This window comes from Sorex araneus, chromosome 3 (genome assembly GCF_027595985.1).
Source record: "Sorex araneus isolate mSorAra2 chromosome 3, mSorAra2.pri, whole genome shotgun sequence".
In the NCBI taxonomy this organism is placed as follows: domain Eukaryota; kingdom Metazoa; phylum Chordata; class Mammalia; order Eulipotyphla; family Soricidae; genus Sorex; species Sorex araneus.
The window spans coordinates 33486997-33510192 of record NC_073304.1 but is presented as its reverse complement, the minus strand read 5'-3'; the positions used below and the strand labels follow the sequence as shown (position 1 = coordinate 33510192).

The following is a 23196-nucleotide window of genomic DNA, read 5'->3' as shown; positions in this document are numbered from 1 at the left end:
ATGTTTTACTAAAGGTCTTTCTTTGACTATGGGAAAATCAAAACTTTCACATTAGGAGAATAATAAGTAAAATAAAACTTGTCTCCACATTTCATTTATTTTCTTACGAATTATGAATAATATTACTGTTATTATAGTTTTGGTAACATTATTACAGTATTGTTAACATTTATGCTTTTTATTTAGTTACTTTGATTACCACCAAAGTGTCAAGACCTTCCACTACTATCCTTATGTTATTTATAGTCCACCTAGTCCAATAATAATTTTTAAAGATTATTCTTTACTTATATTCATATTGAAAAACATTTTGAAGCAAAAAAGTTTAAGATGTAGGATAAAGGAAAATATAAAAATAATGTTTTATAAAGATTAATTGTATTAAAAATAAAATTTTTCTTGGAATCATTACATTGCATTGTTTTGTTTTTTTGACCCACCTAGCTGTGCTTGGGGCTTACTCCTGGCTCTGTGCTCAGGGATCTCTCTTGCAGGGCCCAGGGTATCTTATGTGGTGCCAGATATCAAACGAAGTTTGACTATGTGTAAAGCAGATGTCTTATTGTACTATTGCTATGGACCTTCTAAAATTGTATTTTTATTTTAAAGAAAACTATACTGAAAGTAAAGTTATACAATGTGTTTTATTCTTGAGAAAATTAATCTGATAATGCATTATCTTTTCTATACCTTGATTGAACTTCTAGACCTTTTTATATTTAAAAACATTTTTTAAATGTTTCTCTAAATTCTACTGAAACACTAGATTCATCATATGAATCTACACTCTAACAAACATATTATCATGTAAATTATCCCTACTTTTCTTTATTTAAAAATTAAGAGTATGTTCTGAACCTTACAAATGAAGTGTAGAACATTTTTCATTTTTGGGTGGTAGCATCACTCCTTCAGTTTTGAAAATAAACAATTACAATTGCAGGTATCAGGCTATATATGTTGAACTCTCTTTCCTCCCCACTAATGACCCTTCTTGCCATCAATATTGCTTGCAAAAACTAACACATTACACCTGTTGCTCAGAGATGGGCGAGAGTAAGAGAGATTTTGAGAGTAAAGCTAATTATCTCAGATGAAGAAATTATGTGGTACAGACTTACTATATTATTAAAGTCTTTAATTTCATAAACATCAAAATCCTTAAAAGTTGACTAATTGAAAATTTGCATGTTTGGACCAGAGAGATAGCCAGAGTTCATAGGTCTTGCTTTGCATGTACATACCCAAAGTTTCATCCTTAGCACTATGTGACCTCCAGACACTGTTAGATATATTTCAGGTAGTCTTGAGCACCTTCAGGGTGGCCCTGGTGGTTGTGGCCCCAGTACCACTAGAACCAAATAATGCTTTATCACTGGGCCCTCACTTTAAGTCATCTGGTCCACTTTGCTGAATTTGACTGAGAGTAGTCTGTAGGAACTCTGTGTACTACTTGAAAGGTCGCCCAAAAATGATTTTACAAGTTTAAAAATATAAAATACTCCCAAACTTTTTATATTATTTCTTAAAATGTTTTAGATTTCTTACAATAAAATATTTAGCACTTAGAAATTGAAAGGAGTTTTATTCATGTCACATAAGTAACATAAATTTAGCTGATGTTCAGGAATAAGTTTTCTTCAGTTTGTACTGAGCTTCAGTTTGTACTAGAGTAGATAAGTCTTTACTTTGAAATGTAAAAATTCCTATATCAATCTATTAACAAAATATTCTAAAAGTTGCTCAGTGCCTTCTAGTCAAAATTAAGGCAGTTTTGGGACCAGAAACACTTTGTACACAGCTGACTTAGGTTTGATCCCCTGCACCTCATATGGTCTCCAGAGCCTGCCATGAGTGATCTCTGAGCACAGAGCCAGGAGTAAGCCCTGACCACAGCCAGAAATTAACACATACACACACACACACACACACACACACACACACACACAAAGAGATAAGTCTGAACACATAGTATAGGTGTTTCATGCTTGCCTTGTGCACAACTAACCCTGGTCTGATCTTGAACACCACATGTGGTTCCCAGAGTGGTTCCTGAACATAGAGCCAGGAGTAAGCCCTGAGCACAGCTGGGAGTAGGACCACCTTCTGGGAGTAGGTCTGAAGATACAGTACAGGGATTCGTGAAGTAAGGAACTTTTTCTGTACTTGGTTAGCCCCCGTTTGATCCCTGGCACCACATATGTTCCCCAGAACACTATCTAGAGTGATCACTGAGCAAAGAGAAAAGTGCAAGACTTGGGCACAACCTTATGTTGCCCAAAAAACAAGCCCCCCCAAAAGAAGGAAAAAGAATCACAAAAAGTAGACTAGATTTTTATGAGAGAGGATGTGCGTTTTTTTGGTTTTCATATCGGTTGGTTAAAAATGAAAATTAAGATCATATTTTATTCATGACAACAAGTGAAAACTCTTCATTCTTGGTGATTAGTGCTAGAATACTAGAATCACAAGCATGTAAGTTAGGTGTTTAGTTAGGTGTTCGGGCAAAGTATAAAATAGTGATATTTTAAATATTATATAGATATTAAGGATGATATTTTTATTCTGCAAAATAGAGTTTTTTCGGGACTTTTATTCTGCAAAATAAAGTTATTTAGGAAAAGGCAACAGAGAAATTTTTTACTTATTGCCTTTATTTACCTTTTCATAGTTTTTTTAAGGTTTATTTTTTATGATTATAGATTTCTAAATATATTTCAATTTCATGTTTTTAAAAACAATTAGGGATTGGGCCATTGAGATAGTAGAGCAAGTGGGGTGCTTGCGTGCATATTTGATCCCTGGCATCCCAGATAATCTTCCTGAATCCATCAGGAGTGAGCCCTAAACACAGAATCAGGAGTAAGTCCTGAGCACTCCACTAGGTATGCACCCCCCAAAATACCAAAAAAAAAAGAGAACTTAAAAATAAATAAAAACCATTAGTAATCTTAGCCCAAAGTTAATTAATAAAGGTATTGATTTTTACCTACTTGGGCTTCTGTCTTAGGTTCATATCATGGATTTCTTAATCTCATCCCAATTACCACAGCTACTAAAATTTATTATATTTTATGTGCCATACATTATGAGACGCATTTTATATAATACCTTGTATATTTTGCACACTAAAACTACATAGCAAGTGCTAAATATGAAAATTAGAACAAATAGTTAAATAAGTTAGTCTAGATGACAGAGGTTGTGGAATGTAATAAAACCAAAATTTGAACTGTGTAGTTTGAATTTCAGAATCTTTGTTGTTAGCTACTCCCCCTTGTCATACAAAGTAAGCTTTGGAGGCCAAAGAGATAGTAAAGGAGTAAAGGCTAAAGCCTCGAACACTGCCTACCCGATTTGCTTTCAGTGCCACATAGACACCCCCCCCATCATCATCATTGAGTACAGAGATAGTTACAGGTCCTCAGTAACCACTGGAGGAGCCCCAGAGACATCCGGAGCATCACTTGGGAGGCCTTCCGAAATAGTGATCTTTTTATATTTAATAACTTTATGCCAAATAATTAGATTTGCAATTTGTACAGAATATAAAGATGTTATGATTAAGTCAATTTCCCTGTGTCATTAATCATTTTGGCTCCTTTACTTTGTTCCATTTGCTGTTGTTTATGCAATGACAGGGGTCACAAACCTTTGTAGTACTCTCATACTTGTGTGTGATGCTTTTTGAGGTTGCACATTTTACTTCATTGTGCATTTGAGTTTTGCTTGCACACTTAATTATGTATTTGACAAGGGTTACCCACTTTGCTTATGCTGTTTACACACTGTTGGTTGTGGTATGCAGGTAGTTACATGCTATTTTTGTGTTGCCAAGGACACCAAACAGTAGGATGGTACTCATGCTTATTGGTTGATGCTGGGGATTGAACTCAGAGCCTTACTAACCTTACACATGCATAATGTGTGCTCTATGCCTGAACTCTCCCAGACTTCTAGGTTCTTTCTTATTTCATGTTATAAATATTTTCATTATATGAATTTTTATGTGTATCTCTGAATATTATTTTTAAATAGCCCATTAAAATAGAATTAGTGAGTCTCAAAAAATTAGAAATTGAGCTCCCATTTGACCAAGCAATACCACTCCTGGGAATATATTCCAGAGAGGCAAAAAGGTATAGTAGAAATGACATCTATATATAAATGACATCTGCACTTATAAGCTGCACTTCATGGCAGCACTATTTACAATAGCCAGAATCTGGAAAAAAACCCGAGTGCCCAAGAACAGATGACTGGTTAAAGAAACTTTGGTATATCTACACAATGGAATATTATGCAGCAGTTACAAAAGATAAAGGCATAAAATTTGCATACAAGTGGATCAGCATGGAAAGAATCATGTTAAGTGAAATGAGTCAGAAAGAGAGACAGACATAGAAAGATCACACTCATCTGTGGAATATAAAGTAACAGAATGGGAAACTAATACCCAAGAGTTGTGGAGATAAGGACCAGGAGGTCTGCTCCATGGCTTGGAAACCATCCTCACATGCTGGGGAAAAAGGCAGCTCAGATAGAGAAGGGAACACCAAGTAGAGGATATTGAGAGGACCCATTCGAGTTGAAAGATGCGTGCCAAAAGTAGACAATAGACCAAACACTATGGCCACTCAATACCTCTATTGCAAAAGAGGAGAGAACACCCAAAAGGAAAGAGAATAAAAAGGAATGTCCTGCTGCAGAAGCAGGGTGGGGCAGGGATGGGGTATGGATGGTGGGAGGGATATTGGGATCATTGGTGGAGGAGAATGGGAACTGGTGGAGGGATGGGTAAACGATCATTGTATGACTAAAATGTAAACATGAAAGTTCATAAGTTTGTGACTGTACCTCACAGTGATTCACTAATAAAAAAATTTTTATATATAAAATAGAATTAGTGAGTCAAAATTGTGAGGTCTCATAATACAAACTATCATGATGTCCTCTAGAATATAAGTATAAATTTATATATTATGGTTGGGTTGGTTTTTGTTTGTAGTTGTGCGTCACTATTGGCAGCACCCAGGATCTTCTGAGGGCCACCAGGGACACTCTTGGCAGTACTCAGGGAACTGTACAGTACCAGGAATTAAAGCCTAAATCTTACCCATGCCAGGTATGTGCTCTGCCCGTGGAGCCACATCTCTCCATGCCCTTGGTCCCATATGATCAGTTTGTTCATGTATACATTGACAAATCAAATTATGTTTTTGTTGGCATAGAATTTCAATGAAATCAAACACATTTTAGGATAATAATTTTTGGAGCAGAATAGAGGTTTCCTGGAAATGAGCTTAGTCTAACATGAATCAGGCTTTTGGAATAGTTCAAACAAATACAGAATGATTTCCTTCATCTGTGGGGCTATAAAGAAATATCATAAGGGAATTTAAAAAAAGCCAAAAGCAACAAAACCTGAAAGTTGGCTTACAGAACTGAGCTTATCAAAGGTGGGAGTGGGAGGTGGATGTGAAAGAACCTCAGGACACTTGCTGGTGGGAAGCTGACACTCTGGTGTTAGGTGTGGTGTTAGGACATTATATGTATGTATGAACTGCATTGTAAGTCGTGGCACCTCAATAAAAATTGGAAAAAAACAAAAACAAAAGAACTTAAATGCAGGTGAATATAGAAAGAGATGGGATAAATGATTCTTTAAGTAGAGAATTAATAGCACTTTTTTTGCTGTCTAGATAAGGAGTTTCCAGAGATTATGCTGAAAATCCAGTGTATATTCCTGAAATACAGAATATGTCACTGTCACTGTCATCCCATTGCTCATCAATTTGCTCGAGCGGGCACCAGTAACGTCTCCATTCTGAGACTTGTTGTTACTGTTTATGGCATATTAAATACGCCACGGGTAATTTGCCAGGCTCTGCCGTGGGGACGAGATACTCTCGGTAGCTTGCCGGGCTCTCGGAGAGGGGTGGAGGAATCGGCCAACAGACGATGTACAGTAAAGAAAAAAAAAATTCAGTGTCAGTATTTGAAATGTAATTCAAATGGCATCCAAGTTTATCTTTAGAATTTTAAATTTCTCTAAAAATAATGAGTTGAAATTTAGTAAATTGATAGAACAGCAGGTAGGGCATTTGCCTTGCACTCGGCTGACCCAGGTTCAGTTCCTCTGTCCCTCTCGGAGAGCCTGGCAAGCTACTGAGAGTATCCCGCTCACACGGCAGAGTCTAGCAAGCTACCCGTGGCGTATTCCATATGCCAGAAACAATAGCAACATGTCTCACAATGGAGACTTTACTGGTGCCCACTCAAGCAAATCAATGAACAATGGGATGACAGTGCTAGATGGCAGTGCTACCGTCATAAATAAAGGTGGAGACTGACTCAGAACATAGAAAACAGATAGGGGTATTTAGGTGTCTCTGTGTGATTATTCTTAAACTAAAAGCAAGAGTTGAAAAGGAAGATTAAAAATCGCAATTATGGCGCCAGTGTGATAGTATAGCATAGGGTATTTATTTCCACATAGCCAACCAGCATCTCATATGGTGCCCTGAGCACCACCAGGAGTGATTCCTGAGTGCAGAGCCAGGAATAATCTCTGAGCATCACTAGATATGACTCCCCACAAAGAAAGGAAGAAGAGAAGGAGTGAGGGAAGGAGAGAGTGAGCGAGTGAGTGAGCTATATCCGTGGCCCACTTATTCAGAATTATAGAACGAGAAGAGATGGAGTGGAAAAAAGGAAGCATAGGGTATTATGAGTAATTTTAACAAATATTAAGGAGCATTTCTTATCTTATTCCTCTGTTATTTGAGCTGTAATAACACAGATAGGATGAATAAAAAAAATTCTAGCTCCTTTTATTAATGTAGATAAATCTTTATACCAAAATGATATAAAATAATGAGACCATTGATTCAATAATGAGACTTGATTTAGTCATATGTGAAGATGAATGCAGAAGTAATAAAATATACGTAAACTTGATATGACTGTGGAAACACATTTTTTTCTTCTTGGCTTTTGGGTTATACCTAGCTATAATCGGGCCTTACTCCTGGCTCTGTGCTTAGGAATCACACCTAGCAGTGCTCAGGGGACTATATGTGATGCCAGGAATTTAAGCTAGGTCTACTATGTGCAAGGCAAGCACTTAACCCACTGTACTATATCTCTGGCCCAGTAAACATTAATTAAAGCAAATCTTTCCCAAGTCGAACTTAAAAATAAAGTTTGAAATATGTATTAGTTCTGGGCCAAACGATAGTATTACAGGTAGGGTGTTTGCCCTCCATGTGGTCGACCTGGGTTCGATCTCTGGTATCTTATATGGTCCCCCGAGCACTGCCAAGAGTAACCCTGAGCATCACCGGTTATGACCCACACCAAAAGAACAAAAAAGAATTTCCCAGAGTGATAGTACAGCAACTGTAAGGCATTTGCCTTTCACGTGGCTTTACCTATGTTCAATCACAAGCATCCCATATGGTCCCCCCAAGCAATGTCAGGAGGTGTTCCTAAGTGCAGAGCCAGGATTAACCCCTGAGCATCACCAGGTGCGACCCCCAAAAGCAAAAAAAAAAAAGTATTAGTTCTGTTTTGTTACTATAAATGCATTTAAAAATCAACTTGATGCTTGCTCTAAAAGGAGTAAATATATTTTCTTGGTAGAAGAGGGCAGTAAAGCAGAATTAAAGACTTTTAGACATAATAGAGTGTATTTATCTCTCATATCAACAGATAAAATTGGAACACTAGATGAATTCTTATTTTAATTTGGGAATCAGAGAAAGAATTTACTATCGCTACTATTACCTCTTCTGGAAATTAAACAGGGAAGGAAGGAAGGGAGGGAGGGAGGGAGGGAGGGAGGGAGGGAGAAAAAGAGAGAGAGAAACTACAAGTTTAATAATAGGAAAGAAGCAGCCAGATCATCGTTGTTTATACAGTATTCACTTGAAAACCCCAAAGGAATCAATCAGCTGAAAATTAGTATCAAGAATTTTATATTTTTATGGGGCTGGAGCGATAGCACAGTAGGTAGGGCGTTTGCCTTGCATGCGGCCGACCCGGGTTCGATTCCCAGCATCCCATATGGTCCCCTAAGCATCGCCAGGAGTAATTCCTGAGTGCAGAGCCAGGAGTAACTCCTGTGCATCGCCAGGTGTGACCCAAAAAAGAAAAAAAAAAAGATTTTATATTTTATTTCAGAATTATGTACTAACATTATTTAAATTAGAAATAACCTAGTAGAGGGGGCTGGAGAGATAGCACAGCGGGTAGGGCGTTTGCCTTGCACGCGGCCAACCCAGGTTCAAATACCAGCATCCCATATGGTCCCCTGAGCACGGCCAGGGGTAATTCCTGAGTGCAGAGCCAGGAGTAACCCCTGTGCATCGCCAGGTGTGACCCAAAAAGCAAAAAAAAAAAAAAAAAGAAAGAACCTAGTAGAAAATGCAGTGAAAAAGATTGCATTTGCAATAGTAAAAAAAAATCAATTTTATAAAACTTAAATATGAAATTGAGAAAATTGTTAAGCCAATATTAAGAAATTCAGTATGGGACCTCTTCCAGCAATACTGAGGGACTTGGAGCCAGCCATAGCATTGATTTACTGGCTGCATGAACCTCATAGTTTAGTTCGTGGGCGCAGCAATGTGGTCTACTCAAGTCAGTAGTACTCACGGGCCACCAGAGACATACCGGCAATGTTTGAGGGTCTTGAGTGGCATGGATGTAACTGAGAGCCTTGAGTAAACAAGGCCTAAGCATTCCAGTCTTTTGAGCTATCGCCCTCTATCCCCCTACTCAAGGACATAAAATACAGCGTCAGTAATATTAGAAAGACATGCATATTCTTAGATGTAAATAATCTCATTAAATTACCAGTTTTCCTTAAATCTATAAATGTGATGTAATTCCCAGTAGACTTTTTTAAGGGTGAAGTTACCCAGTTGATTCTATTTCATTTAAATATATAGATATTTATATACAGATAACTCAGGACTTCTTACCTTATTCAATCTGAGTGAAACATTAAAATTATATTTTAGAGTTAGATAGTACATGAGGTAAGGCACATACATTGTACACAGCCAAATCCAGTTCTCTCCTCAGCAGTGTATCTTGTACCCTTAACACCTCCAAGGAAAAGCCCTGAGCACAGAGCCAAAGTAGCTACTGAGCTCAAAAACTCCAAAGAAAACCCCTCTAATTCCTCCATTTTATAAAAATTAGATTATTTTTATGATATGAAGGTAAAGAAAATTTCCTAGATAAGATTCGAGACCTGGAATATGTCATTGAAATAATGATAGTATTGCCATGTAAAACTGTAAACCTCAATGAAACTGTCAAATTTGTCAAATTAGCAAAACTCCTATAAGTGTCAAAAATTCAAAAATTAATAGAGCACATTTGCTTTCAAAAATTCAATATCTTCACTATAATAGAGTTTCGTAACAAATTTCAAATAAAATATATATGAGCAGTTTGCAAGTAGAAAAATGTAAGTTGCTTTTAAGTATGCATGAGAGCTGACTCAGATGCAGTAGGGGTCACTTTCTGTTCTAATGTTTAAAGAAGGTAAAATTCCAGGAGTAATTGAGTGATTTTTTTTTTCTTAAAAGTAGGAAGTAGAACAAGTAAGTTTAGGAATCTCTGCTGTAAAGTTTAAAAAATATGTTGCTTTGTACTCAGCAGTTAAATACTAGTTAAAACTGTTGCTTAGGATTGTCAAGGTGTGGGTGAAAAGAACATTGTTGTTTGGAAAACAAAATGTTACTATGTTTCTTTAGAAAGTCTAGGTGTCTAAACCTTCCATTTTATGGTATAAAAGACTCCAATTTTAAGAGAATAAAGTGTTTACAAATGAAGTGTGATCTTGTATCACGAATAAGTTGGTACTCTGAAAAACCTTTACAGTAAATGTAGAAAAATTTGACCCAGTAAAATAACATGCCCTTTAAGGCACTATTTCTCAACCAGGGCCATATGGGCCCTAGGATATTCCAAGGTGACCACAGGTAAAGAGGGTATAAATGGGGAACCACAGTATAAGACTGTGGCCAGTCAGTAGGACAGGGCTCTACAGCAAGGAAACAAGGGCAGAGGGACTATGCTTGGAAATAGATGAAAAATACTGCTATAAGGGTACGGCTGACTTACAATGTCAGCCTTCCAGCTCACCCCATCCAAGAATAATAATATGAGTTAGAGATGAGAGCAACAGGGAGGTGGGGTAAAACCTCTCTCAGTATCTGTACTGCAAACCATAACACCCAAAAGTAGAAAAAGTGTAAGAGGGAAATTGTCTGCCATAGAGACAGGGGGACAGGTGCACTGGTGAAGGGATGGGTGTTCAATTCTTGTATGACTGAAACTCAAGCATGAAAGCTTTGTGACTCTATTTCACAGTGATTCAATTTAAAAAATGACAAGAAAAAAATTTTAAAGAATTCAAGGATTTAGGAAAGAGCAAAGAAGATACCCTGAAGATAAGTACCTTCAGTAGCATTGCTGTTAAGAAAGTTATCCTTGGACAAGCAAATTTGTGTCAAGTTCAGCCTGAGATTCCTTGAACTGTGAGACCTTTGCAGGAAACTGAAATAAAGCTTGTCAGTGGTACCCTCTGGTTAAAGATAGATCCAAAAATAAATGTTATCCAATGGAAATTTGCCCCAATTTTAGTCAGCCATAATCTAACATATTAAGACCAAGTAACGAACGCAGTACCAAAACTCACCTGGTGAGTAATTAATGTACCAATACCAAAACTCATGTCAGTCAGGAACACTATTAATCAACTGATGGACTGAAAAATATAACTGCTAGAACTGCCAAATAGAACATATAGGATATTCAAGTACTTGGCCACCATTATCAAATATTGCCCATTCCACGAAACTTTTATAAGTGAAGGATAAAGGTACAGGAAAATCTGACAGTCCCTGCTAGGCAGGATGTAGATTTATTTTTGCCTTTCTGTTACAAAATGCTCAAAAAAATATAACTAGAGACCACCACTAATGTATAATCATTTTTGGGGTAAAGTGGGAATCTTAGAAATTTAAAATATCTTAAAATTTGGGCTGTAAGTGCAGTGAGTCTACACATATATTGAAGTGTGAAACAAAACTCCTAAAGTTCCTTAGCATACTACAATGATAAAATGACCCCTTGAACACCTCCAGGAATAATTCCTAAATTCAGAGCCAGAAGTAATCCCTGAGCATCACTGGGTGTGAACCACAAAGCCAAAAAAATAGAATAAAATTAAATTATGTGCTATAATATGTTATTTTACTAACATTATACATACTAGTTTTTAGTTAAAGTTCTTTTTACAGTTAAATTTTACCTTAAGAATAACAAATATTATTACCCTTTCTATAAATGGAAAACTAAAGATAAATTTCTGGGGGCATAAAAACAATAGGTGGTAATCATTTAATATGGACTTTCTAAATACTGTATAGAAATTTGAGTTATCTGGAGTCAAGGTTCGCTCTTCAACCTCAGTCTCTTCTCTCACAATTGTATGTTTTCGCTTAATTATAAAGTAGATGGAAATAACACGAAGATAGCAGATCATTTTCCTTAATAAGGGAAGCCATATGGATTTGGCAAAGCCCCCGACAGCCGTGTGTGCCCTGTTTTGGTGCATGAAAATTACCTGTGCGTCTAGTTAAAACAGATCACTTGGACCCAGCCTTCGAGTTTCTGGTTCAGTGTGTCTGGGGGAGGAGCTGAAGAATTTGCTTTTTTAGGAGGTCTGTGGGTGATGCTGCTTTGGGCAGGGACTTCTCTGTGCCAATCTTGATTCGGAGCCAAGTGATTTTTGAAGGAAAAGAAGCAGCCTCTTTGGGGATATGCCTTTGCAAAGAAGCATTCATACACATTAACTTGCAGAGTTAAGTGTTTTAATAACCTCTGAGTGGATTCTTTAAATAAAAAAAAAAACTTTGAGGAGTCCTGTATAGCTTTTTCTTTTCTTTTTTTTGAGACATGATTGATAAATTCATTTCAGTTGTACACGCAGTGATTCCATGTCTGTCTATATTGCCAAATGATCTGCACAGTTACCCTTTAAGTATTCTCACTGAGTCAATCCATTTGTGTGTTTGGTAAAAGGAGGCTGCCTTAAATATCCTCTTGTCTGAGACCTGGAGTGTGTTTGTTTGGTGCTGAGGACCACACCCAGCAGTGCTTAGGGGCTACTCCCCGCTTGTAAAATGTATTCTTAACCCGCTTAGCTTCTCTCTCTCTCCGGCCCTGTAGTGAGCTCTTAATTGGTCTTCTGAACCCCTGGCAACTCACTAAACCTTAGTGATTCTTGGTTTCCTTTTGTTGAAAAATGAAGGTGCTAAAAAAAAAAAAAAGAAAGAAAAATGAAGGTGCTAATCCTTTAGTCAGGTGGAGCAACTAAAGTCAGGGCTGGAGCTATAGCACAGCAGGTAGGGCACAAGGCCGACCGACCAGGGTTCAATTCCTCCGTCTCTCTCTCTCGGAGAGCCTGGCAAGCTACCGAGAGTATGCCGCCAGCACGGCAGAGCCTTGCAAGCTCCACATGGAGTATTCCATATGCCAAAAACAGTAACAGCAAGTCTCACAATGGAGACGTTACTGGTGCCCGCTCAAGCAAATCAATGAACAACGGTATGACAGTGACAGTCATGGAAATAAAAAAGGATTGTTAGGTTGTGAGTGACTTAAAAACAATCCAATCAACTTAGTAATCAACTTAGTAACTTTAAAATCAATCATTATATGAGAAAAACTTTATGGAATGGATTATTTCATTCAAGCGACAATATATCACAGCTTTCAAATACTATGTAATAAATATTTTACTCTCAGAACTTCTATTTTGTGATTTTTACCTCATAATGTAAATTCTAAATTTCTAGTTTTTGTGAAAATGTGCTCATATCCCTGTTTAAATTGTTAACTAATTTTAAAACCTAGGGAGGTGTGGATGACAAAATGCAACACCTTATGATAATAATTAATATTGAAAGCAACACCTTTTGATAATAATTTTTAATGAAAGCAGTTCTTCCTCACATTCCACTTCCTTTATCTCACTTCAAGTGTTGTAACATGTGACTGTTTTAATGGGAATCTAATTTTTTAGAGAAGAAAATTCAGATGTTATAGTTACATTTCTAATGTGGATACATTCTAAAAAGACCACCAGGAAGAATTATTTATCTCCCTATAAAAGACATTCTCAAATGAATTGGCAGTGAGCCATTTTCAAATAGTTCTTAAAGCCCAATGTAAAATTTTATCTCATTTACTCTCAAGTTAAAATGTTTAAGTACATCTGGGCCGGAGCAATAGTACAGCAGATAGGGTATTTGCCTTGCACAAGACCAACCTGAATTCAATCCCTAACACCCCAGATGGCCCCCCAAGCATGCTAGGAGTGAACTAGCTTGTACTCAAGCATCCTTGAGTACAGAGCTTGTAGTATCCCTGAACACAGCCAGGTGTGGCTCCAAAAACAAAAAGAAAAGAAGCTTAAGTACACCCTAAATTGTGTTGTTTTGTGAGTATTTCCAAAAATTGCAGGTCTTTAAAACCATAATTGTTTGTGAACATTAAAAAAAATGAAAGGTCTATACACATTTGAGCATATTTTTATTTCTATATATTGGATCATTGGATCACAGCTTCATCTTCAGATTTAGAACACAGGATTTTTCTTTATCATTCTGAATTGTTCATAATAATATGAACTATTAAGTAAATGTTATATTTTCTGTACTGATTAAAATAAATATGTGATTAATAAGCATATCTTAGTTGAGCCGGTGACTTACTTCTTTTCATTAAATCATAAAAATCACATAATGAAAAGAAATACAGGGTTTAGAGGGATGAATTATTTTGAGAGTAAGAAACAAAGAAAAACACCCATATTTCTTTTTTTTTTTCTTTTTGTATCACACCCGGGGATACACAGGGGTTACTCCTGACTTTGCACTCAGGAATTACTCCTGGCGGTGCTCAGGGAACCCTATGAGATGCTGAGAATTGAACCCCGGTTGGCCACATGCAAGGCAAACGCTCTCTATTATCGCTCCACCCCCAAACACCCATATTTCTTAACTGGCAAAAGTTTTTTGATTATAACAATCTGAATCCCCAATTTTTTAGTTTTAGATTATTAGGACTATGAACATAAGTATACTTGTGAAAATCTTTTTTAAGATTATAATTACTCTCCTGAAATTTCTGAGTTTTTATTTGATGATTTGAGTATCAAAATAATATTTATATAAAGAAGTGAAATGTGAAAAATCACTGTGTCATGCATAAAGCTAATATATTCGCACTACTGCATCCCAACTTGATTGTTTAATAAGTTTTTATCTAAATTTTAGCAAAAAAGTGTGAGATATTTTTGTAGTGGAAATTACACTACTATACAACTATACATAGAACACTACCTAGTATCATCTAGGAGCTTACTAAATATTTGTTGTGTGAAAGAATAAATGTTCTTTGAAGAATCTTTATCAGGTGAAATAATGCTCTTTCAGTGATCTATTGATCACTCTTTTTATTAGAGTGTGCAAGTATATGATTTTTATATGAAGTCAGGTTCAGTCATTGTTCAGTCATTGTTTATGTAACTTTTTCAAGCAGGTGACAAATAAATATTATCTTATTCAAAGAACTCTTTAAAGATAATTCTCAGTAAAACCCCATACTTGAGTTTTAGAGCTCTAAGATTTTTAGATACTTAAGAAGACATTGTAAAGCAATTGGCACATAACAATAGTGTTTTTTCTCAGGAGAATTCAGCATAGATTCTGGATAATGCTAATTCAACTGTGTTTATCTCGTATTTAAATAAAAATAATTCACCCCCAAATGAAGTGATTCAAACATTTCCTTTTCTCCTACCTCCTGGCACTCTGTATTTTGATAGGGGGTGAATTTGGGCAACACCCAGAAGTATTCAGGGGCTATTCGTGGCTCTATGGCAATGAGTGATCCCTGGCAGTGCTCAGGGAACCATGTATAGTGATGGGGATCCAATCTGGAATGGCAGCGTACAAGGCAAGCACCTTAACCCTTCTATGTTTTTCCTTCCCTGGTCCTCTGTCTTTAAAGCAGATTTTATTGAAAAATATATTAGGTTGGAATTTAGTGTATTGTATATTTCATGTTATGGTAATCTTTTACTCCATTATGTTGCAGAATTAACTGTACATCTTCAAGATATATGTAACATATCAATTGTTACTGAAATAAATTTGGTACATTTTTAAGTGATTTGCCAAGTCCTAGCCTGAATTTTGTACACTTACAATTTTATTTGAGCTCTCATACTATTATTTCAGTATCAAACTTTTCTTATATTTGTCCATAATTTGTTTTTTAAATCATATATATTCTTATTCACTGGAATATCTTATTTTGCAAGTATTTTTCTTCTTTCATTCACAATTAATATAACCTGATATATTTGAAGAAAGACTATAAATGGATTGTTTTATATTTCTAGCCTAAAACTTTAGACCAAAACAAATCTTTACCATCACAGTATGAAAAATTTATACCTACTTTTGTTTAACCTTTATAAAATGGAATTGTCCTGGGCCAGAGAATAGTACAAAGGGCGGTTCTTGCCTTGCACACACGTCCTACTGAGCTCCCATTCCTAGCACCACATCTGGTCCCCTGAGCCTCACTAGAAGTAATCCCTGAGCTCAAAGTCAGGAATAAATCTATATACTCTGCCGGGTGTGGCCCCCAAAACAAAAATAAAATAAATTAGTAGAATGGAATTGTCCTAATAGCTTTTCAAGTCTGACTACACTTAACAATGACCTGTCTTAAAATATCTATTAAAGTCTATCACTTCATTAATTCTTTTTAAAATAATTTTTTAAAGATATGGAAGAAACTAAATCTATTTTCCTCTCCCCAGTACAAAGAAAAAATTGTTGACTTCTTTCTTTATATTAAATCATAAAGTTATATGATGAAAAGAAATATAGAGTTTAGAGGGATGATTTATTTTGAAAGTAAAAAGCAAAGGAAAACACCTGTATTTCTTAACTTGTGAAAGTTTCTTGAGCTATTAAAACAATATGAGTCTTCATTTTTTAAATTTAGATTATTAGGCAAAACTTCAACCAAATATCAAATATCTCTGAAGCAGAGAGGAATTAGTAATTCAGTGTATTATATTTTGGCCCTCAGCTTTTACTCAGTGGGTCCCAAAGAACTGTCTTAATGCCTTAACATTTTTTTTAAAGGAGACCAGAGAGATAGTATAGTGGTAAGCCACTTGCCTTACACACAGAAAACTCCAAGCACTGCCAGTAGTGATCCCTGATAGGAGTAAACCCTGAACATAGCCAGGTGAGACCCAAATCCTCCAGGCCCTCTAAAAAGCTTGAGAAACTACAAATTATGGTTTATATAAATGTGATTTTATATATATAAATTTTAAAGGTAATTTTATACTGTCTTCCTTTGGACGAATTTTGCTTAATCTGATGTTTAATTTTTAATTACAGGCTACAAAAGAAGTAATAGAACGGGAAGCACCAGGAATGGCCCTGGCAATGCTAATGGGATCACTTAATGTTACACCTCTGGGCATGCTCTCTAGGTAAGACGGTCATTAATATATTGCATAGAAAATTAATTCATACCACTAATTTTTCCTAAGACTAATAAACATAAACTTAAGATATAACATAATTTTGTCTCCTATCTTATTCAAAGTTGAGATAGTCATAACTTAAATTAGTTTAATTTTGTCCCCAACTTCCTTAGAAAAATTTTATTGCTAAGAATTGTCAATTCTGACCTAGACAAAAGTCCAGCTATTGAGATATATTCTTCTTTTGTAATATTTAATGTTATTAAGTACAAATTCAATTAAACTAAACAGAATTTTTTAAGTAAATTGTATCGAGAAGTTAGAACATTTTTCTCTGTCAGTTTGTAAACAGATATATAGGTGTTTAGATAGATGTGTGACCATAAGAAAAAAGTTTAGTTTATTGAAGGACTAGAGGAATAATACAGGAGTTAAAGTGTTTACATCAGAAGCAGCTGACCCTGGTTCTATCCCTGAGTACCACCAGGATTGATCCCTAAATACAAAGTCACGAATAAGCTCTGAGCATCAACAGGTATGGCATGGCCCATAAACAAAAGCAAAACAACAACAAAAAATAATCCTCAATTTGTTCAGATGATCTTTTACCTCTTGGAAACTTAGCATATACATTATGCCAGATTAGCACTATATTTATTTGTATAGTAAATCCTCACTTAACATCAGTGGGTTGCTTTAAAATATAATTTTTGACACAAACTAAAGTTCTCAAATAATTTTATTTCATGTAACATTAGCTAGAACGTTTCATACTCACATATGAATTAATTGATACTAAATAATGTTATTAGAGGGCCTGCTATGTATCAATTTTGTATTTTTAAAAGTATAGTTTTGTTGGCATTGATGTTGACATTCTTCCTTGATTTGACAGATTAGTTGTTTCTTTGTTATTTTAGCAATTTTATATTAAACCCCATTTATTGAGGTCATAATGCCTCATTTAAAGTAAAAAATAATATTTTAAAATGTTGATTAAGCAACCTTGGATTTAACAGTATATCACAGTAAGGTAAAAATACACAGCAATTTAATAATTACTGGATTTCACAATTATTTGATTATAGTCATCATTTATTTTTTTAAATGAATCACCGTGAGATACAGTTACAAACTTACAAACTTTCGTGATTACGTTTCAGTTATACAATGATCGAGTACCCATCCCTCCACCAGTGCCCATTTCCACCACCAATGTTCCCAGTATCCCTCCTGCCACCCCCACCCTATCCCACCCACCTCTGTGGCAGGCACATTCCCTTTTATTCTCTCTTTCCATTTAGGTGTTATGGTTTGCAATACAGGTAGTAAATGGCCATCATGTTTGATCAATAGTCTACTTTTAGCACGCATCTCCCCTCCTGATCGAGCCCTCCAAGCATCATTTACTTAGTGATCCGTTCTCTATCCCAGCTGCCTTTTCCCCCAGCATGTGAGGCCAGCTTCCAAGCCGTGGATCAATCCTCCTGCCCCTTATCTCTATGATATTAGTCTCCAATTATGTTACTTTATATTCCACAAATGAGTGCAGCCATTCTATGTCTATCCCTCTCTCTCTGTGTAGTCATTTTTGATCCTGTGATCAATATGAATAAAAAATTAATGTGTCCTTTTAACATGGAATATGAGTCATAACGCCCTGTCTGTTTTTTAGATTTAGATTTTTAGCTCATATCTCATTAAGGGTAGCTGCTTAACCCACAGCTTGAAATTATGAACAGGTCATTATTTATTGTATATCTTCTTTTCTATATGCTATGATAGCAGTAATCCTAGTAAGAGAAAAAAATGTAAAGTTGCATGCTAGAGATTTTAAATATAAAAGTCTATGTTGCTTTTTAAGTAATACACATTGATTTTGTTGTTGTTGGTTTGGTTTGGTTTGGTTTATTTTTGGGCTATATCCAGCTGTGCTTACTCCTGGCTGTGTGCTCAGGGATCAATCCTGGCGGGCCCCAAGGAATTATATGGGGTGCTGGGGATTGAACTCAAGTCAGCTAAGCACAAGGCAAATGTCCTACATGTGTACTATTGAACTCCTCACATTGATTTTTATATGCTGTTCTTGTGCCCCTTATGATATTAGTACATGAGGTAAGAGTTACATTGGATCCCTTTTTGTTGTTGATTGAAAGAATCATCTCTTGGGATAAAGCGTAAACGAAGTGAAACTTATCACTTACAAGGGCGGGGACGGGGGGGCGGGAGGGGGCGGGAGGTATACTGGGGTGGTTGGTGATGGAATAGGGGCACTGGTGAAGGGAAGGGTGTTTGAGTATTGTATAACTGACATAATCCTGAGAACTATGTAACCCTCCACATGGTGATTCAATAAAATTTAAAAAAAAAAAGTCATCTTTTGTAATATAGTCAAGAAATAACTAAACTTCATCTCTTATTATGTTATCTCATCTATCTAGGGAACTTGTTCTCTACAACTATTAAATAAATCCTTTAATTGAACCTATCCTTCTTTATCCAGCATAAAAAGTACTAGCTTTTTGGGCTGGAACAGTAGTACAGTGGGTGGGGCATTTGCTTTGCATGCAGCCAACCCAGGTTTGATTCCCTGGCATCCCATATGGCCCTCCAAGCATTGCCAAGAGTAATTCCTGAGTGCAGAGTCAAGAGTAACTCCTGAGCACCACCAGGCATAACCCTAAAAGCCACGCCCCCCCCATAAAAAATACTAGATTTTGTTTTATTGAAAATAGTTTTTGGATGACTGGATTGATAGCACAGCGGTTGGGCTTTCGCCTTTCACGCGGCCAACCCATGTTTGATTCCTCCACCCCTCTCAGAGAGCCCAGCAAGCTGCTGAGACTATGGAGCCCGCACAGCAGAGCCTGGCAAGCTACCCGTGCATATTGGATATGCCAAAAACAGTAACAATAAGTCTCTCAATGAGAGACGTTACTGGTGCCCGCTCGAACAAATCAATGAGCAATGGGATGATAGTGACAGTGACAGAGATTTTTTGGATTTATTCATTCTCTACCTCTACCTCTCAGATATATATAATTAGTAGACTACTGAGTACATAATCAGCAGAAACTGATTCTAAGTATTTTGGAATAAGTCCATCATTATTTCCAAATAACTTGAAATTTAAAACACAGGCCTGCTTGCTGTATTAGCTATATACCATGTATATAGCATTATACATGCAGATATAATTATATATTTTTCTTTTGTTCCTGATTTTTATAAAATACTAAAGAACAGGAGTTTTTTCTTACTCATTTTTATATCCTGAGCCTCCAAGCAACTACTGGTACATAGTAAGAACTCAAAAATATTTATATTTATTGTTATGGATACTGTTGACAAATCATTTCATACTTGTTTTTTTTAATCACCATGAGATACACACTTAAAATATTGTTTATGATTGGGTTTCAGTCATTCATGTCTTAATTCCCATTCCTTCACCAGTGTAAGTTTCCTACCACCAGTGTCCCCCGTTTCCTCCCACCCATCCCCCACTGCCTCTATGGCAGGCACTTTCTCCTCTGTCTCTCCTCCTCCTCTCTCCCCCTCCACCTCTCTCTGTATCTCCCTCCCTCTGTCTCTCTCCCTTCTCTCTCTTCTCCTTCCTCTCTCTCTTTCCCCCTTCCTCTCTGTCTCTCTCCCTTCGTCTCTCTCCCCCCTGCCCCCTTTCTTTCATCCCCTTCCTTCTTCCCTCCCCCTTTTTGAGCATTATGGTTTGTAATACAGATACTATATTCAAATACAGTATACAAAAACTGTATAGTGTATACAGATACTGAAAAGTTATCATATATATCCCTTTATCTACTTTCAGCACTCAGTCATTGTTCAGAGTGACCATTTCCACTGTTATACTCATAGTGGTCCCTTCTTTCTCCTAACTGTCCTTATCCCTGATACACTTGTGACAGGCTCATAATCATGAATCAGTTCTAGCCCGTTTTTTCTGTCCTTGGATATTAGTCTCATACTGCTTTTTTATATCCCACAAATGAGCTTGTGCTTATTCTATAAAATATTTTTAGGGTAAAGTAATATATTAACTTAATAGTAAAGAAATTTTTAATGTCATAATAGTTTTAATCAGTTAAGTCAGGAATCATTAATATCTGTATGAGTAATGCAGTTAATCTAGGTAAAATGATTAGATCAACAGTGATTTATAGTACATCTTATTCAGTTGCTTATTACTACTATGTGGTATTATTAGTTGAAAGTTGTAGTTCTTAGATCAAGTCTGTTCACAAGACCTAATACCTTTTTATCATCTGGAAATGTCTTTATCTCATTTATTCTTTTTTTTTTTTTTGCTTTTTTGGGTCACACCCAGTGTTGCACAGGGGTTACTCCTGGCTCTGCACTCAGGAATTACTCCTGGCGGTGCTCAGCGGACCATATGGGATGCTGGGAATCGAACCCAGGTCGGCCGCATGCAAAGCAAACGCCCTACCCGCTGTGCTATCTCTCCAGTCCCTATCTCATTTATTCTTAAAGAACATTTTCACTGTATAAGAATCTAAAATGTGATTACTTTCTTCAGCACTAAAAATAATGTTATTCTACTGTCTTCTGATTTCCAAATTCCTTTATCAATTGAATTATTGTTCAACTTATGCATAGTATGTAGTTTTTTTTCTCTAAATGCTTTGAAGGTGATTTTCTCTTTTTGATTCCAGAAATAGGTATGTGCATGGGGAGATTTATTTTTATCTTTATGGGTTCCTTGAGTTTCTTGAGTTGATACACAGGGGTTACTCCTGGCTCTGCACTCAGGAATACTCCTGGCAGTGCTTGGGGGACCATATGGGATGCTGGGAATTGAATCCGGTTTGGCCTCATGCAAAGCAAATGCCCTAGCAGTTGTGCTATTGCTCCAGCCCTCACTTGTCTTTTTTTTTTTTTAATTCTATTTCTTTTTCAAGAACTTTATCCTTCTATTCACTTCAAAATTGTTGGCATTATGTTATGGAAGATACCAATAATGGACACTTAGAAGTATATTTTTTACTTATCTTGGTCTTTCACAAATCTGTCAAAAAATATTTTTGACATGTGATTCCTGGCTCTATGATTCAGCTTTACTCAACAGAACCACTCATAAAGAAGCCGAAGGAAATAATCAGGAAAAAAAACAAAAGATCTTCTCTCATTTTTACATTAGGGCCCTCCTTTAACAGATTTTATCAGCTGGAGAGTAAGGTCTTCCCCTTTGGTTAAAATCTGGTGTGCTTCCATTATCATTATAAAAGTTACTCAGCTCTGTGGAGTTGAAACTCACAGCTCTGCTAGTGAGATTAGCACCATTTAGGATTTTTATTCAACTTCTAATTTCATTGCCCAATTTATATATACTTGTTTGTCTTCTGGGTTCTAAACCAGTGATTCTTTGTATTCTGTTCAAAATCAGTAAAAGAAAGAAATTATAGCTAACTATGATCTTCACTAATAAGAAAAATAACTTTTTACAGTTAGATTCCTTCAGTTTTATACCTTAGCACTGACATTACAAATTCTGTGATCTTTGACAACTTACTTAATTAGTAAACTGGAATGTTCTATCCCAGTAACTAATTGAACTGTCCATAGAGAGAAGTTTATAATCTCCCTGAATCTATCATTTATGCTCCATTCATTTGAAAGAGATCAGATACTTCTTGTACTAAGCCTTAATTGACAATAATAGAACAACCACTATGGTTATTTTGAGGAATTATTTACCTTGGGGTTATTCTTAGTTCTTTCATGAAATGTATTTTTGATCATTACTATTTTAATGACCATCTAGCTCATAGAAAATTATGAGATTCTATATCTATTTATTCATTAAGTGAAATTATTATGTAAATGCCTAAATTCTAAAAGGATAAAGTGATAGTTATTTTTTCACTCTATAAATACATTTTTATCAGTAATTTGTCTTAGAATTGAGTTTTAAAATTCAATTTAATTTTTCTATGTAGATTTCTCGTTGTTATCTCTATTTCATAAGGTATAATATGGAACCTTTATTTTTTTACTTTTCATTTAGTTTACTTTTTATTTTATTTTATTTATTTATTTTTTTTTTGCTTTTTGGGTCACACCCAGCAATGCTCAGGGGTTACTCCTGGCTATGCACTCAGGAATTACTCCTGGCAGTGCTTGGGGGACCATATGGGATGCCGGGGATTGAACCCAGGTCGGCCGCGTGCAAGGCAAACGCCCTACCCGCTGTGCTATCGCTCCGGCCCCGAGTTTACTTTTTAAAATCATTTTTATTTAGGTACTGGAATTACATTATTATTACTCATACTTTTTTTCATAGACCCATCAACCAAACATTACACCCACTACCTGATAGCCCACTTTCCTCCACCAAAGGCCCCTCTCACCACCCATCCACCCCTACCATGCATGCAAAGCTCAGTTTTTTAGACAAAATCTTCGGCTTGGGTGACATTAACCATTTTTTTGTTCCCTTACTATGTACTGGTGCTTGTTCGAGCAAATTGATGAACGAGATGACAGTGATACAGTGATACTATGTTTCTTTTTTATCTCATATTTGTGATCTCTTTGTTTATTTCTTTTTAATTGTGGAG

At 36.1% G+C, this 23196-nt stretch overlaps 1 protein-coding gene across 19 annotated transcripts in view; it reads left to right on the top strand.

Moving 5' to 3' along the window:
* Positions 1–23196, top strand: part of GPHN (gephyrin) — a 494826-nt gene that overhangs the window by 248784 nt on the left and 222846 nt on the right. For all 19 annotated transcript variants that reach the window (XM_004612348.2, XM_055130244.1, XM_055130246.1 and 16 more), the window contains one exon: positions 16515–16609. In XM_004612348.2, the coding sequence (XP_004612405.1) occupies positions 16515–16609 (95 nt within the window). The remainder of the gene's footprint in view (positions 1–16514; positions 16610–23196) is intronic.